This window comes from Melospiza georgiana, chromosome 4 (genome assembly GCF_028018845.1).
Source record: "Melospiza georgiana isolate bMelGeo1 chromosome 4, bMelGeo1.pri, whole genome shotgun sequence".
Classification (NCBI taxonomy): Eukaryota; Metazoa; Chordata; class Aves; order Passeriformes; family Passerellidae; genus Melospiza; species Melospiza georgiana.
Genome location: NC_080433.1, coordinates 10,139,162 through 10,153,477, shown reverse-complemented (window position 1 = coordinate 10,153,477; position 14,316 = coordinate 10,139,162). Strand labels below are relative to the sequence as shown.

The following is a 14,316-nucleotide window of genomic DNA, read 5'->3' as shown; positions in this document are numbered from 1 at the left end:
ATATTCTGCAGAAGTAGCAGATTTTATTGTGGTTCTGTGGTGAGGTCAGGAACAGCTCTGTCACGAAAGGCACTGAGAGTATTCTCCCTGAGATGCTGAATGCTTTCTGGAGCTTCCCAAATGAATGAGGAACAAAGTGCAGTAGCCACCAAAGAGAAGCAGAATGCTGCTCACCAGCAGCCTGGCTGGTGCTGTGAGCCCAGCAAAGCAGGTTTCATCTGGATTAGCCTTCTTTCCCACTGATATCTTAGCATCTGGATATCCTTGTAAATGTATAAGTAAAATCCTTGTAAATGTACAAGAAAGTAAAATTTTTCCTCACAGCACACTAGAGACATTATTTAATACCTCTGCCCCAAATTTTCTTGAATTTAGTCCTGTCATTCTTTCCTATCAGAATCTGAATCAGCATCTTTTATTTTCATGGACTATCTTTTTAACTTATTAAAAAGGGAAGATCACCTCTGTCCCCAGTAGGGAAGGATGACAGAGCACATTTGGTGTACATCCAGTTTGTGGCCCTCTGAGCTTTACCTCGTGTCTGTTCAGGGGTAAGCATTTAGAGAAGAAAATGTGACTGATGTGGTATCAAAGATGTGCTCTGGTAATTTTTAGAAATAAAATCAGACCTATGGCAATAGAAGGACACTGCCTTCCCACACCACTTCCCTCTTGTTTTGAACCAGAGCTGCTCCATCCACTTGTTTTTATTTACTTCAGATTGGGATTAGAAGCCTATGGGAATGAGGGATGCACGATTCTTAAGAAGATTCAAGTCTATTTTTTTTTTGCATGCATGATCTTTAGGAAGACTCAAGTCTATTTTTTTTTTTTTTTTTTTTGGCTAGTGATTTCATTATAGTAATCAGAATTTGGCCCCTTGCTTTTCACCAAAACATGAAGGTCCTAAAGCGGTTTCGGGAGGTTTGGACGCCTCGGGTCGTGCTCTGCGTGCCCGGACGGGCGGGGGCAGCCAGCATTTCTGCGGGAGTCCCTGGCACGGGGACCCGCTCCGGGGGCCGGGCTCGGCGGGGCGCGACGGCCGCGGCACCCCCGAGCCCCGCCGGGCCCGGCAGCGCCGGCCTCGGCCCGCCCCGTCACCGCGTCACCGCCCCGCGCCGCCCCCATTGGCTGAGCCCGCCGCCAGTCCGCCCGGCCGGCCAATCAGCGCGCGCCGCTCTCGCGGGCGCGGAGGCGCCGCGGCCGCAATAAGACGCGCGGTCCGCCCCGGCCCGGCCCGGCCGCGGCTCCGGCGCTCCCCGTGAGGCGGCGGCGCGGCGTCAGCCCGGTAACTCCCGGGGGACTGGGCAGGGGAGGAGGAGCGGCGGCCCTGGGTTCGGGGGGGTTTCCTCGGCGGGGCTGTTCCGGCCCTCCTGGGAGGGATGGTGGTGCTGTCCCCCGGGGGAGGGGGCGGTGGCGGTGGCTGCGGGGCACCCCCTGCGAGCCCGTGGCCGTGTTTGTGTGCCCGTGTCCCTGCGAGCCCGTGGCCGTGTTTGTGTGCCCGTGTCCCTGCGAGCCCGTGGCCGTGTTTGTGTGCCCGTGTCCCTGCGAGCCCGTGGCCGTGTCTGTGTTTGTTTGCGCGGCTCCGGGAGGCGCTGCCCTGCTTGTGGCCGAGGCCCCGTGCTCAGGAAGGGCTGGGACACGCAGGTGCTCCGCTCAGGGACGCCTTGGGAAAGGGATGAGCTCGACCCGGCTGGAGCAGGAGCCCTGGAAGTGACCGCTTTTGGTGTTGGACCTTAAAGCTGTGCTTGGCCCAGAGATTGGCCGGTGTAAGGTGTTATCTGTCCTGAGCACCGTGCGCTGCTGTGCTGAGCTGCAGCTCTGTGTTTCTGTTCTGTCATAGAGTGAACCGCAGAATGGTTTGGGTTGGAAGGGACCTTAAAGGCCGTCTAGTTCCACCCCTGTGCCATGGGCAGGGACACCTTCCACTAAACCACATTGCTCAGACTCCAGCCAGCCTGGCCTTGAACACCTTTAGCGATGGGGCACCCACAGCACCTTCTCTGGACAGCGTGTTCAGTGCCTCTGTGCTGGCTCCACATCTGCTGTCTATATCCTCCCTGGTCCTCCGGAGATTTTAGTAGATTTCTGCACACTAAACCTATGGTAATTGCAGCCTGAACAAATCTTAGGGAGCAAATGATGTCCCGGGGCATGTGGGAGAGCAGAAACTTTCCCTTGATGGAAATGCAGGAGCTGTGGCATCTTCTTTGGAGAAGGTATTTGGTGGCTTTCCCAGCCCATACAAGCAGTGTGTGCTCTATTTTTTAACAGCTTTGAGAGCAAATGGTGCTGGTATGGCCATTTGCACTTGTGAGCTCTTTCTGTGAGCACTGGTGTTTATTCTTTCCCTGCAGGTAACCAGCCAGGAGTGTGTGCTGGCCTTGGTATAAAGCAGCTCTTGAGCCTGTGCTGGGATTTGTGTAGGTTGTTCCTTTGCTGTAGGAAAGGTGAGTAGGATTATTTCCATGTGTTGCTCTAAGGCTTTCCTGTTTAAATGCTTCCAGAAGTGGACTGATATTCAAACAACACTGTGACTTGCTAGTTCTTTCTAAATTTGTTTGAGAATTGTATTTCTGCCTAATGTTTTATATAAGTGAACTGGAATTTATAGCACCCAGATACTGTTTGGTCTTTGTATAAGTATATCTTTTATATGAACTAAATTTTTTATTGTTTTTGGCTAAAATGCCAACTAAACTTTGGCAAAGAGGTGCATCACCCCTATTGTTGGGTCTTAATTTGGTTTTGTAGCTTATGTAATCTATTCCTGTGGATAACAGAATCAATTAATCTGAATAGGGAAGTATTTGCAGAGATAGAGCTTTCTGTGCAGCTATTTTATGTGTAGTAGCTCATGCTGTGAACACGCTGCAATTTTTTAATTGTATCTTTAGTATGTTGAGTAAGGATTGGTTGCTTTAGGTGGAAATGCTGTCAAATACTTGTGTTTGTTATAAACCTAGGAGCTTACAGGGTGCAGGTTAGTGTTGGGTCTGATGTGACACCTGAATCCTAGCAATAACTGATTTTTTTGCTTAAAGTGCAGCTGATTTTTTGGAGTGGGAAAAGTGGACCATGCAGGGGGTTTTGTCTGAGATGTTTCTTGCCCTACACAAATCCCAGCCTGCCTTTGCATGAAATGAGACTTTCTTTTGTATTTTTACCTGTCTGTTGGGTGTCAAACAATACCTCCTGATATTCTGTAAAAATTTCAGTCCTCAAAGGCTTTTTAATCCTGAGCTGTGCCATTAGGCAGAAATCAGCATTGGGGGGGTTTGCAGAGTGTCCTGGTTTGATGTAGACTTTGTATTAATGTAAGATTAGAGGAGAGCTAAGCTGCTGTTACAAGCAAGATCAGATTCCTGAGTCTGTTAATGAATTCAACTTTTCTAGACACTTTTTTTTGAAAGCCTGTTAAAATGAATGCTGGTATTGTGCTGGGTGTTTCCCAAAACCCAGAGTGCATGGGCCTACCCCATCCTGCTGACCTAATTCAGGGTCACAGAGGGCCTGAATTTGAGACTCTTGGAGTGTGACTGAAGCAGCTCCAACTGATTTGAGATGAGGAGAGCTCCTTCAGTGTGTCATGGAAATTCAGCCCAAGGCTGGGAGTGCAGAAATCAGAGCTCAGTCTGCCACTGCCTGTGGTTTTGAGAGCACTTAATATTCATCTGAGATACAGCAGTGTCCCCAGTGCAGAGAATTGTATTTTTATACTTTTTCCCCTGCTCTGTCCATTGCCATCTAGCCTTGTCTGAGGTCAGAGAGATCAGGTGGGGTTTTCAGAGTTGCAGTCCTGTGTTGGATCTTTCAGGCATCCCAGTGTCTGCTGGCAGATCATTGCCCACCTTGGCAGACCCTTGGGTGGGTGGTCAAAGTGCATCTGCCATTGAAGACAGTCCAGAGGAGATGTTGCTTGAAAGGAAAAAGAGGAAGGTGCTGTTTGACCTTATGGATGAGGACAGCAAACAGGCCTTTTGTGCCCACCCCAAAAGTAAAAACATCCTGGTGCCTAAGAATCTGGCATTGTAATTCACAGACAGGAGAGGAGAAATAGACTTGAAAGTCAGGAAGAGGGTGGGATAATCTGTGAGGTCACTTGGGGATTCAGTGAAATGAGGACTCACTGGCTGTACATTGCATCCCAGAGTATCTGTGCTGCCACACGTGAGTGTGGAGGCATGATGGAGGGGGTGGCCTGGGGAAAAAGTCAAGCATAGACTGGCATAATTAGCAGGACAGGATGGGGATATGAGGAAATTCTGCAGAGTGTGACTGTGTTGACACCTCCTTTGAGAAGAGCTGATAAGCTTTTGTGTGTTGCCAGCTGCTGTCCTGTGGTGCCACTCTGCAGTTCCTCTGGCTGAGGGCCACAGCTGCTCTCTGTGCCTGCATTCCCTTGGGGCAGAGAGGATCTGGAGAGCCCTGCTGGGCTCCAGCTGCCTGGGGCACCTCAGAGTTCCCCAGTGTGACAGGGGTCCAAGGAAAAGGGAAGAGATGAGGATCTGACTCCATGTTTCAGAAGGCTTGATTTATTATTTTATGATATATATTATATTAAAGCTATACTAAAAGAATAGAAGGAAGGATTTAATCAGAAGGCTAGCTAAGAATAGAAAAAGAAAGAATGAATAACAAAGGCTTGTGGCTTGGATAGAGTCTGAGACAGCTGACTGTGATTGGCCATTAATTAGAAACAAGCACATGAGACCAATCCCAGGTGCACCTGCTGCATTCCACAGCAGCAGATAACCCTTGTTTACATTTTGTTCCTGAGGCCTCTCAGCTTCTCAGTAGAAAAAATCCTAAGGAAAGGATTTTTCATAAAAGATTCCTGTGACATCCCAGTGAGGGAGATCTGCTGCTCTGGGAGGCTGGGATACTGAGTGAGGCTCTGTTTGAACATTTGAGGCAAACTGTAGGCTGGAACAGCTTGTACCAATCTGCTCCTGATCAATGGTTTTAGTGGGCTAGTTGCAACAAGCTGGGTGAAGGATGGCACTTTCCTTCCCACATGGAGTCTCCTGGTTTGGAATTCCTCCCACTCTCAGTTGTAAAATCACGCTCAGCAGGCACTTGTTTCCTTGCTTGTTTTGATTCTGATAGTTGTTTACTTTTCACTGCCTCATTGCTACTTGTACTGTGTTGTCTGTAGAATGTTTGACGTGTCTGTCTCGTGTCTCTGTCCAGATGTGTCGCTGTTAGATGCCAGACCAGCTGCCCTCTGTGCCAAGCTGCAACCAAGATGGCAAAGTACAGGCTCGTTCTCCTGAGACATGGGGAGGGAGCCTGGACCAAGGAGAATCGCTTCTGCAGCTGGGTGGACCAGAAGCTGAGCAGTGATGGCATAAAGGAAGCTCAGAACTGTGGCAAGCACCTCAAGGCCCTGGGCTTTGAGTTCGACCTGGTCTTCACCTCCGTGCTGAGCCGCTCCATCCAGACTGCCTGGCTGATCCTGCAGGAGATGGGCCAGGAGTGGGTGCCCATCCAGAGCTCCTGGAGGCTGAACGAGCGTCACTACGGAGCCCTGATCGGGCTCAACAGGGCAGAGATGGCTCTGAACCACGGCGAGGAGCAGGTGAAGATCTGGAGGAGGAGCTACGATGTCACCCCGCCCCCCATCTCTGAATCTCACCCCTACTACGCCGAGATCTACAACGACCGCCGCTACAAATGCAGTGATGTGTCACAGGAGAACCTCCCCAAGGCCGAGAGCCTCAAAGATGTGCTTGACAGACTCCTTCCCTACTGGAATGAAAAGATAGTGCCAGAACTGAAAAGTGGCAAAATGATTCTTATCTCTGCTCATGGCAACAGCAGCAGGGCGTTGCTGAAGCACGTGGAAGGTAAGGGCCTCTGTTTCAGCCTTCCCCTCTTCTCCTTGCTCAATGCCTTGGAGCTTTAGGTGGTGTTCTCTAGTGTCAGTATGTTACTGACCCAGAACTGGTCTTAGAAATGACTTATTTGGGACTTTATGATAAAAAACATCCTTTTCATTGTTAGATTCTTCCCTCTCTTCCTCTTTCATCTCCTGGCTTCTCGGCCATCCTGAACTGGAAGTTGAACTTTATTAATTTCTTTGTGGGTAGAGCAGGATTCAGTGATTATATATGTGTGAATGCAACCTGCTGCAGTCCTGGAAGAGTTGTAGTTGTAGTTGCAGTTACAAATATGCACAGACTGGATTGTGTCCACTCAGGGCTTTTTTTAGTTTTAAAGTCCTCTGTTCTATGGCTCTGCCTGCTGATTACTTTTTGCATTTGGCCATGCTGGAACAGTCAGGAGTCTGCAAGGTGTGAAATGAGCAGGTGCAAATGGCTTTTGAGACTAGAGAGGCTGTGAATCCTGGGGTGCAGATCATGGATGGAGGAGGAAGGGCTGGTTCAGTCAGTTCATGATGTGGCCACAGTGGTTGTCCACACTGTGTGAAATGATAAAGGAAGAAGGGGAAAGGGGATCTGGTGGCTCCCCTGCCTCCCAAGAGCTGAACCAGCTCCATGAAACCATGCTGGCCAAGCCCTTTGGGGGTGGCATGGTGACAGCTGAGTGTAGGCTCCAGCAGAGATCCTGGGAGGGGACATAGCCAGGAGAGATAACCCAAACTGACCAGAGGGATATTCCTTAGCCCTTATGATGCCTGCCCAGCAGGGAAAGCTAAGAGAAAGGAGGAAGGGCATGTGTGATGGCATTGAAGCAGTAGCTGTGCACACGGAAGCCCTGATTAGTGGCAAGTGATTGGATTGCCTGCTGATGGGAAGTAGAGAATAAATCCTTTGCTTTCCTTTGCTTCTGTGCTTGGCCTCTACTAGTGCTTTAGTAAACTGCCTTTATCTTGACCCACAAGTTATTTTTGCATATTTTCTCCCCACCCATAGAGCTGAGGATGGGAGTGATAGAGCAGCTTGGTGAGCAGCCACACCACCAACCCACCACAGTTCTTTTTTGGTGCCCCACTGCAGCCCCCTACTACTAAAGCCTGGTGTGCAAACCTGATACAGACAGAAAGTCTTGGCAGACATGAGTGGAACAAATGTAAATTATACACTACAGCCATGGTTGTAGCCCACCCATCTTTCTTTACTTAAAATTTGCACAGCAAGGTAAGAGTCTGTCAAGATGAAAAGCCAGATTCTAACACTGTGCTTGTTTCCCTCCTCTGCTCTGTTGAAGTTAGATCTGTTCAGCCTGCAGGGAGGGCAGAAAGTGGCTCTGAATATTTTCCTTACCAGGCTAAAGCTTTGGTGCTTTCATTAAGCATATGGGATGCTATGACCTGGTTTAGAACTCAGTTACAAAGCACCAGTATTAAACAAGCTTTTGTGGCTGAATTGATGCATTTGATCTTGTGTATGATCTTTTATTGGATGAATCATCTGGACATGCAGAGAGGAGGGCTGTTGTTATTCTCAACAGCTCTTGTGGGTTTTGGCTTCCTCTGACCATAAGAATAGGAGGGAGGAACCTGGTAAGAACAGGTGAGAGGGAAGGAGAAGCTGAACCAGCCCCTCTGCAAGTGCTGTAGGTGCTCAAAATCTGGGATTTGTCTCTGTAGGACTTTGCAAGGTCCAAATATTTCAAAACACTCCATGGGCTACCACATGAAGGTGAATTCTTAAACTTGCCTGGAGTTATTTCCAATTTGTGTGTTTGGTTACCCAGTTTGGTTAAATGGAGAGTAAGTGAGCTGGGGAGGAATTCTGAGTGTGATTTTGAAAGGTCTCTTTTATAAAAAGTGCTGTACCAGGTTACTGTAGTGTTTCTGTACCTGACTTCACAGGTGGGGAGCAGTGTTCTCAGGACAGAGCATGGGATATGTTCACTTGAGGGTGCAGCTGCCTAGACAGCATTTTACCTGGGCTCCTCAAGAAGTCATCTTGAGTATTCCACTAATGTCTGTGGGTTCTCACAACTATAAGTAGGTAGGACCTGTTTTTTAAACCTTCTTGGGTAAAAGCTGCTTCCAGCAGCTCAATATTTCAGCAGTGCTGAGAGCCAGGCTTTGGTATTAAACTGGAGGGAAGCATGTTATGTCTTCAGTGGTCTTATTTACCACTGCACCTTGGAGCCAGCAGTTGGGGTCTTGCCCTGATTTCACCCTTCTTCCCTGTGCCATGGGCTGGGTTGTGACTCAGGCCAGCTCAGATGGAGCTCAGGAAAAGGTCAGCTGGTTCTGGTTACAGCACATGGGGTAACTGGATAGCACTCAGCTCACACTGCAGCCATTGGTGTGATCCCTTTGGTGTCCTCCTGTCCTGCTGGCTGGGGACTGGTCTGGGGAGCTCTCCTGCAGCTAAAGAGCCTGTGTGACCAGCCTGCTCAGCCTCCTGCTTCCTGGAGAACAGAAATGCCACACACAGAAACAGGCACTGTTGTTTCTTTAGGATTTTCATCTGACTTCAGCTTGTGTTTCCAGACTTCTGGCTGTGGGGAAAACTCCTGAGGAGAAAACCATCATGTTTGCTGCTGTGTGTTTATCCTAGGCTGCACTGTTTTGCTTTGTAAATCAATGCTAGTTGACATTGTGGTCACTCTGTGTTCTGTAAAAACAGCAAAATGCAGTTCTGAATCCGTGTAGCTACAGCTAGTTTTGTTTAATCCGTCTCCAGAGGAAACTTTTAAATATCATGTCTCCTGACCACATTATGTGGTTTGCCTAAACTCTCCTGCATGACCTCATCTGCTGTGTGTGTATGTGACTGGTTTAGTCTGGGAGACTGAGCTTAGGAGGTGGCCAGATCACTTCCTAGGCATGGATTCCCTGGGAATATACATGGGGATGTGGGTGTTAAAATCTAATGCTTCAGAATCCTTGAAATAAGAGCTCAGGCAGCTTGTTTTGCAAACAAAGTCCTTGAGAACAGTGGCCTGGTAAATGGATGCATTATTTTCCCCATCCATTTCTGTGCCATTTTAAATTCTAGGTATCCTTTGAGGTTTTTCCCTGTAGGTCTGATTCTGTGGCCTACACCAGGTGAATTATTTGTCCCTTGTATGCAAGAATTGCTTGAGCTATCTGAGTGTGACTTGTTTCAGTGGACTGATGCTCAATATGTATCAAGGTGTGAGTTCTTTGCCAACGTTTGTTTCTGGTGCTCCATGCCCTTCTGGAACTTAGGGCTCACCCAAGTGCTGAGCATGAAGCAAGAATAGATCACCCCAAAAGCTGGGTGCTGGTGCAGTCTCTGGGCAGGGGTACATGATCCTCACCTCATGAACAATTCTGTTTTTTCTGGCCTGTTGTCACCCCACTGTTGCTGAGTTGCTTGACTCGTGTGTGTTTTCCTGTTAATGTGATGGCTCTGCTGTTCTACTTAATGTGCAAATCTCTGGTAAATTTACACCCCTGTCTTCTGGGGACCATCTGTTTTGTCAGCTGCTGCAGGAGGATGTTTGCTTGCTGCACCTTGCTCTGGTCCATGTGGTGTCATCACTTCAGCAGCTCGTGGTGTGCATTTTCTGAGAGAATTACTCAAGTCTGCCCTGCCTCACAACAGCAGGCTGCTGCTGGGACCCTAGTGCTTCCAAAAAGGGGTGGAAAAGGAAATCTTGACATTCCCAATGACACCAGCTTGCTTTTGCCTGATTTTTTTAAAGGATAATATCTTTGCAGTCAATGCTTTTAATTCAATTATTTAAACTTTGCGTGGAAGCTTCACCAGGATGTTTGGTCTTGGAGGCTTTGGATGTGTGTTTGATATAAAAATAAACAGCAATTTCATTGAGATGAGAGCCCAGAATATTTTAATTACATGTCTGCATAACATAAATATTATTTTCCAGGTACACATTCCTTTAGTTAAGTGGAAAAAAAAAGAATGCTCCAAGCTGTACAAGTTGACTTTCTGCCTCCTTTTTCTTCCCCTCATTTGAAAGTGGAAATGAATATCTTATGTGCAGGAATTCTGAGAACAGTACTGTGGACTTGCTTGTGAGAAATCAGATGTGGGCAAGGAGTGATTCTCACACAAGTAGAATTAAATACTGTTTTTTGTGACAGCTTGTGTGATAAGAGTTGCCCAGAAAATTTAAGAGAAAAATGAATCTCGTTACCCTGCCTCTTTAATGGGCTGTGTAGCAGAGGTTGTTTCATGTTGGAGTAGCACATGTGGGCTCCCATCTTTTGTGATGTGTGAGTTGGGAAATGATGGAGGGGAACCTATTGTGCTCCATGTCCTGTATGAAAGGAACAGTGTAGTCTCCTGGGCAATCTCTTCCTGTTTATTTCACACATGGGGGCTGAAAAAGTGAAGACACTTCTTCACCTGGATGGGAATTCTCCTCTTCAGCTGTTCCTAAAGGACTTGGCAAGCTGTGGCCTAGCTGGGAATTGACCCTTGAGTGGCTGGTGGTGTCCATGGAGGCTGGAAGGTGTCCTTGACTGTTTTTAGACTGGGTAACCTCAGAAATAAGGCAGGAGGCAGTGAGGAGGCTGCAGGTGTAACTCTGCTTTGTTTTTCTTTGGCAGGCATCTCCGATGAGGACATCATCAACGTCACCCTCCCCACTGGTGTGCCCATACTGCTTGAACTTGATGAGAATTTGCACCCTCTGGGCCCTCACCAGTTTCTGGGTGATCAGGAAGCTATCCAAGCTGCCATCAAAAAAGTGGAAGATCAAGGGAAAGTGAAATCTGCTGAGAAGTTAAATCCCACTGTCTAACACAGCTGTGTTCAGTGTGTGAGGATGTGTGAATGACTGCTAGGTTGCACTGTGTGAATGTCTCAAGCACTAAATAATTGGCAGGGACAATTGTCGAGTCTCAGGTTGGTAGCTTATCCCTCTGCCTTTTCAAAAACTGGAATTTGGATTGCAGTGTGTGAGGTTTTCAATACTGGAAAAGGAAGAGATGATTCAGGTGAAGGAATCTGGCAGGGCAGCCTGCCCCTGATCCACACTGAGGATGGCCCAGAGGAATAAAGGGACGTGATACTGGTGTCAACAGGAATCAGTCCTGATCTGGTAAGGAGAAAAGCACCAGCTTACTGGACTAATTTAAGTCCAGGATGTTACAGGCACTGAAACTGTCACTGACAAAAATGTCACTGTTACCAACTAGGATTTTTCTGTGTCACAGTAGCTGTGTCAGTTTGTTCATCTCGACAACTCTCTGCCTTTGTTATTTTGAGTCTTCTGTGGCCAGTTCACAATCCAGAGACTTTTGTAGAGATGTTCTGACTACTAGAGTTATCATAGTTACCTTTTTTTACACTCTGGTTTTTAAGGAATGCAGATGGAATCCCTTTTCCTCCACCATCTTTGCAAAGCCATCACTGCATTTTGCTGGCTTGCAGTAATAGGATTTGAGTCAGACTTTAGTCCACAAAAGAAGCACAAAGGTTTTCTTTTGCTCAAATTTTAAATTATGTAGCTCCTAGTGAGGGACCTGAATACCTTTGAAACACTTTGGTAAGGTGCACCAGAGGTTTCATCACCCCTTAGTCATTTGATAAATAATTCCTGCTCACCTCAGCCAAAGTGACATAGGAAAAACCCCTCTAAGCTTTCCTGAGTTGCAAAGGTATCTTGATAAATGTGTTCCACAGTAACATCAATGTGGCATTATCTGTGTCCAGTTCTCTGAAGAGCTGGAAGAGGTGCATGCAGCATGTCACAAGTGTTGCAGCTTGTTCAGCCATCCTGCTGGTAAGGAAAGCTATTCTGCCATGCCTGAAGGAGTTCTGTAAAGCTCTCCTTACAATCACAGCTTGATTCCTGCTGTGTGTTTGGCACTGGATGTCACCAGTTCACCCTGAGTTTGGGTGCAGTGTGGCAGCCTGGTGTTCTCTTCATGTACATCAGCACCAGGGTAATTCCACTTCTGAAGAGTTGCTCCCAATCTTACCTGCAGGTATGAAACTGATAAAAAGTTTACATCTGACCCACTGTGCCAACACCTGAGCACCTGATTCTGACCTTGGATACCAACATGGGAGGCACCTGTGTGTGTGCTGCTTGAGCTGGATGTGTTCTCAGCATGGCCCAGCTACAAATCTCAGTGTTGATGGGAGTTTCCTTGATATGAGTATAAAGTTTTAAAATCCTGCTTTGCAGTGAGCAGCTCTGTAGCTTGCTTTGTAAGGTGAGAGGATGTTTTTTCCTTTTGAAGAGAGCAGTGTGACAGTGTGGTGTGCCTCTGACAGTCTTGCTGATGTGTGGAGCAAGACTTTGCAGGTCTGATGCCAGCTCACATTAGAGTAGCACCTACTCCATAAAAGACTTCTTGCTAGAGAGTAGTTTCTCATGCATGAATGGTACTTGGGCTTCTCTTTGTTTTTGTGAAACAAAGTTACAGGTTTCTCTTTTAAACATAAAGCTGGTAGGTTTCATCTTTCTTTGTACAAGAGACATATTTCAGTGTTTTTTGGTTGTTTTGGTTTTTTTCCCCCTCTGAAATGCTATTAGCAGCTTCTCTGCTACTTGATTTGATACTGACTTAGTTTCTGGGGTTTTAGTTTCTGTGCTTGGAGTAACTCTGGCTCTTAGTTGATAGTTTCCAAGTGAGTGTTACAGTGTTAGATTGCTGATCAGCAAAAGTTCACCTGTGAAAACCCTGGGAAGGGTCACTGGCACTCAAGTGAGTAAATTCTTCCCCAAACATTAAATAATGTGTGAAGCTTAATATCAAGTAAATGCTACTGTAGGCTTGTGGCTTGTAAGCAGAGCCACCTGTTGCCAGTGGGAGCTGGGTGCACCCAGGTGTGTGAGCACACAGGCCATGTCCACATCCCTTTGGCACTGTGGAATTGGAATGCAGAGCTGCTTCAGGATGTGACATGCAGCTGCAATGTCCTTGGAAATGACCCCAGCTCAGCTGGAGACAGACTCTGTCCTCCCCTTAGAACCCATGGTCTCTTCTGTGGGTGGAGAGGGGAATGGAAAGGTGGGTGAGGGAATTTAAGGAGCATTAATTGCAGCTGAAATCATCCTTTGAGTCGTGGCCAGGATGAGGAGAGCAGCAGTGTGATGTTTGCAGGAGGTGCTGTTTCTGCAGTGCTGCTTGTGACAGTGCTCTGGGAAGTTTGGCTTTGTTTGCTTGGACTGTGGCTCTGCAGTGATGACAGGATTTTATGTGCACATCTGGCAGCAATAACACCTTGCAAAAGTATCAAATGGAATTGGGGATTTCATTCTGCTCTTCAGGATTATTTTAATGCCTTGCAATTCCAAGTAACCTTTTATTTAAAATCCTGATTCATAAACCATGTCTAGTGAAGAACAGACACAAGTTCCAAGGTGTCAGACACCAAGATCTTCAGGCATAGCTACATCAGAGGGAGAAATGAGAATCTTGCTGTAGAGATCAGTGGTTGGGAAGCATTTTTCCCTATGTTTGAGTGTGCCTCACAGTCCTATAAGGTAAATGGTGTTTTTAACATAATGGATGTGGTTGATTTGGTTTGTTTATGCATTTTTAACGTGTGGTCCAGTAGCAGTAATTGTTCTAGATCCTCTTGAAAACCTTTGTAAATATGGTGGAGCTGGCAGGTTCTTTTTAACTCAATAAATTCACCTGAAATAGAATTTAATTTGGCTTCAGTAATTTTTTTTCTTCTGCTCCTATCCCCTTTGTTTCCTTTTCAGGGCTGGTAAGTAAATAAAACTGACCTTCAGTATTCCAAAACTTCTCAAACACTTGTTTATCACACATCATGCAGTCAGCTGGGTTAAAATAGTGCTGGAGCCAACACTTCCTTGTGTTTACATGTAAAGAAGTTGGAGGGAATACATACCCCTTCAAAACTATGGGGGCATTTCCTTAGGAACAAGGATCTTTACTTCCAGAACAGTGTATCTAAACAAATTCTTACTGATTCCCATGCTTGCATTTCCTTTTAGTAAGAAGCATCACTTTTGGTGGTGTGTTTAAAGCTGTGGCTTCTGGAGACAAAGCCAACCAATTCAAAATTGTTCTGGTATTTTATGGTGTATTCCCTCCCTTTCCCACAGTCACCTTTTGTACTTTGCTTTAGTAATGCCTCACATTGTTCCAGAGCCATCTCCACTGTTTCTTGTGTTGGGAGAACACCATCTGAAGACCAGCTTGGTTTCAGTCTGCCATACTTTTGTGCCAAGGACTTTGCTATGAGCCTGTTCTGCACAGCCTGAGGAGAGACTGACTCTACTTAGCCACATTTTCAAAATTACAACTTTGCTTTTCTTCTTTTACTTCCTTTTTTTTTTTTTTTAGTTTTAATTTGTGGGGAGTGCTCAAAGTTCACAATAAATGACACTTGCATTACCTGTCTTTGCATCTCCTCAGCTTTAAATTCCCATGGGCAGGAGAGGAGGTTGACATGACAACCCTGCTGCTCA

General features: G+C 46.7%; 1 protein-coding gene across 1 annotated transcript; it reads left to right on the top strand.

The window, feature by feature from the left end:
* The first annotated feature begins 1,225 nt into the window (after positions 1-1,225).
* Positions 1,226-13,524, top strand: BPGM (bisphosphoglycerate mutase). Its single transcript, XM_058022085.1, has 4 exons — positions 1,226-1,288; positions 2,358-2,450; positions 5,194-5,849; positions 10,469-13,524. The coding sequence occupies exons 3-4, from the start codon at positions 5,249-5,251 to the stop codon at positions 10,660-10,662; spliced, it is 795 nt and encodes a 264-aa protein (XP_057878068.1). The 5' UTR covers positions 1,226-1,288; positions 2,358-2,450; positions 5,194-5,248; the 3' UTR covers positions 10,663-13,524.
* Positions 13,525-14,316: the final 792 nt, after the last annotated feature.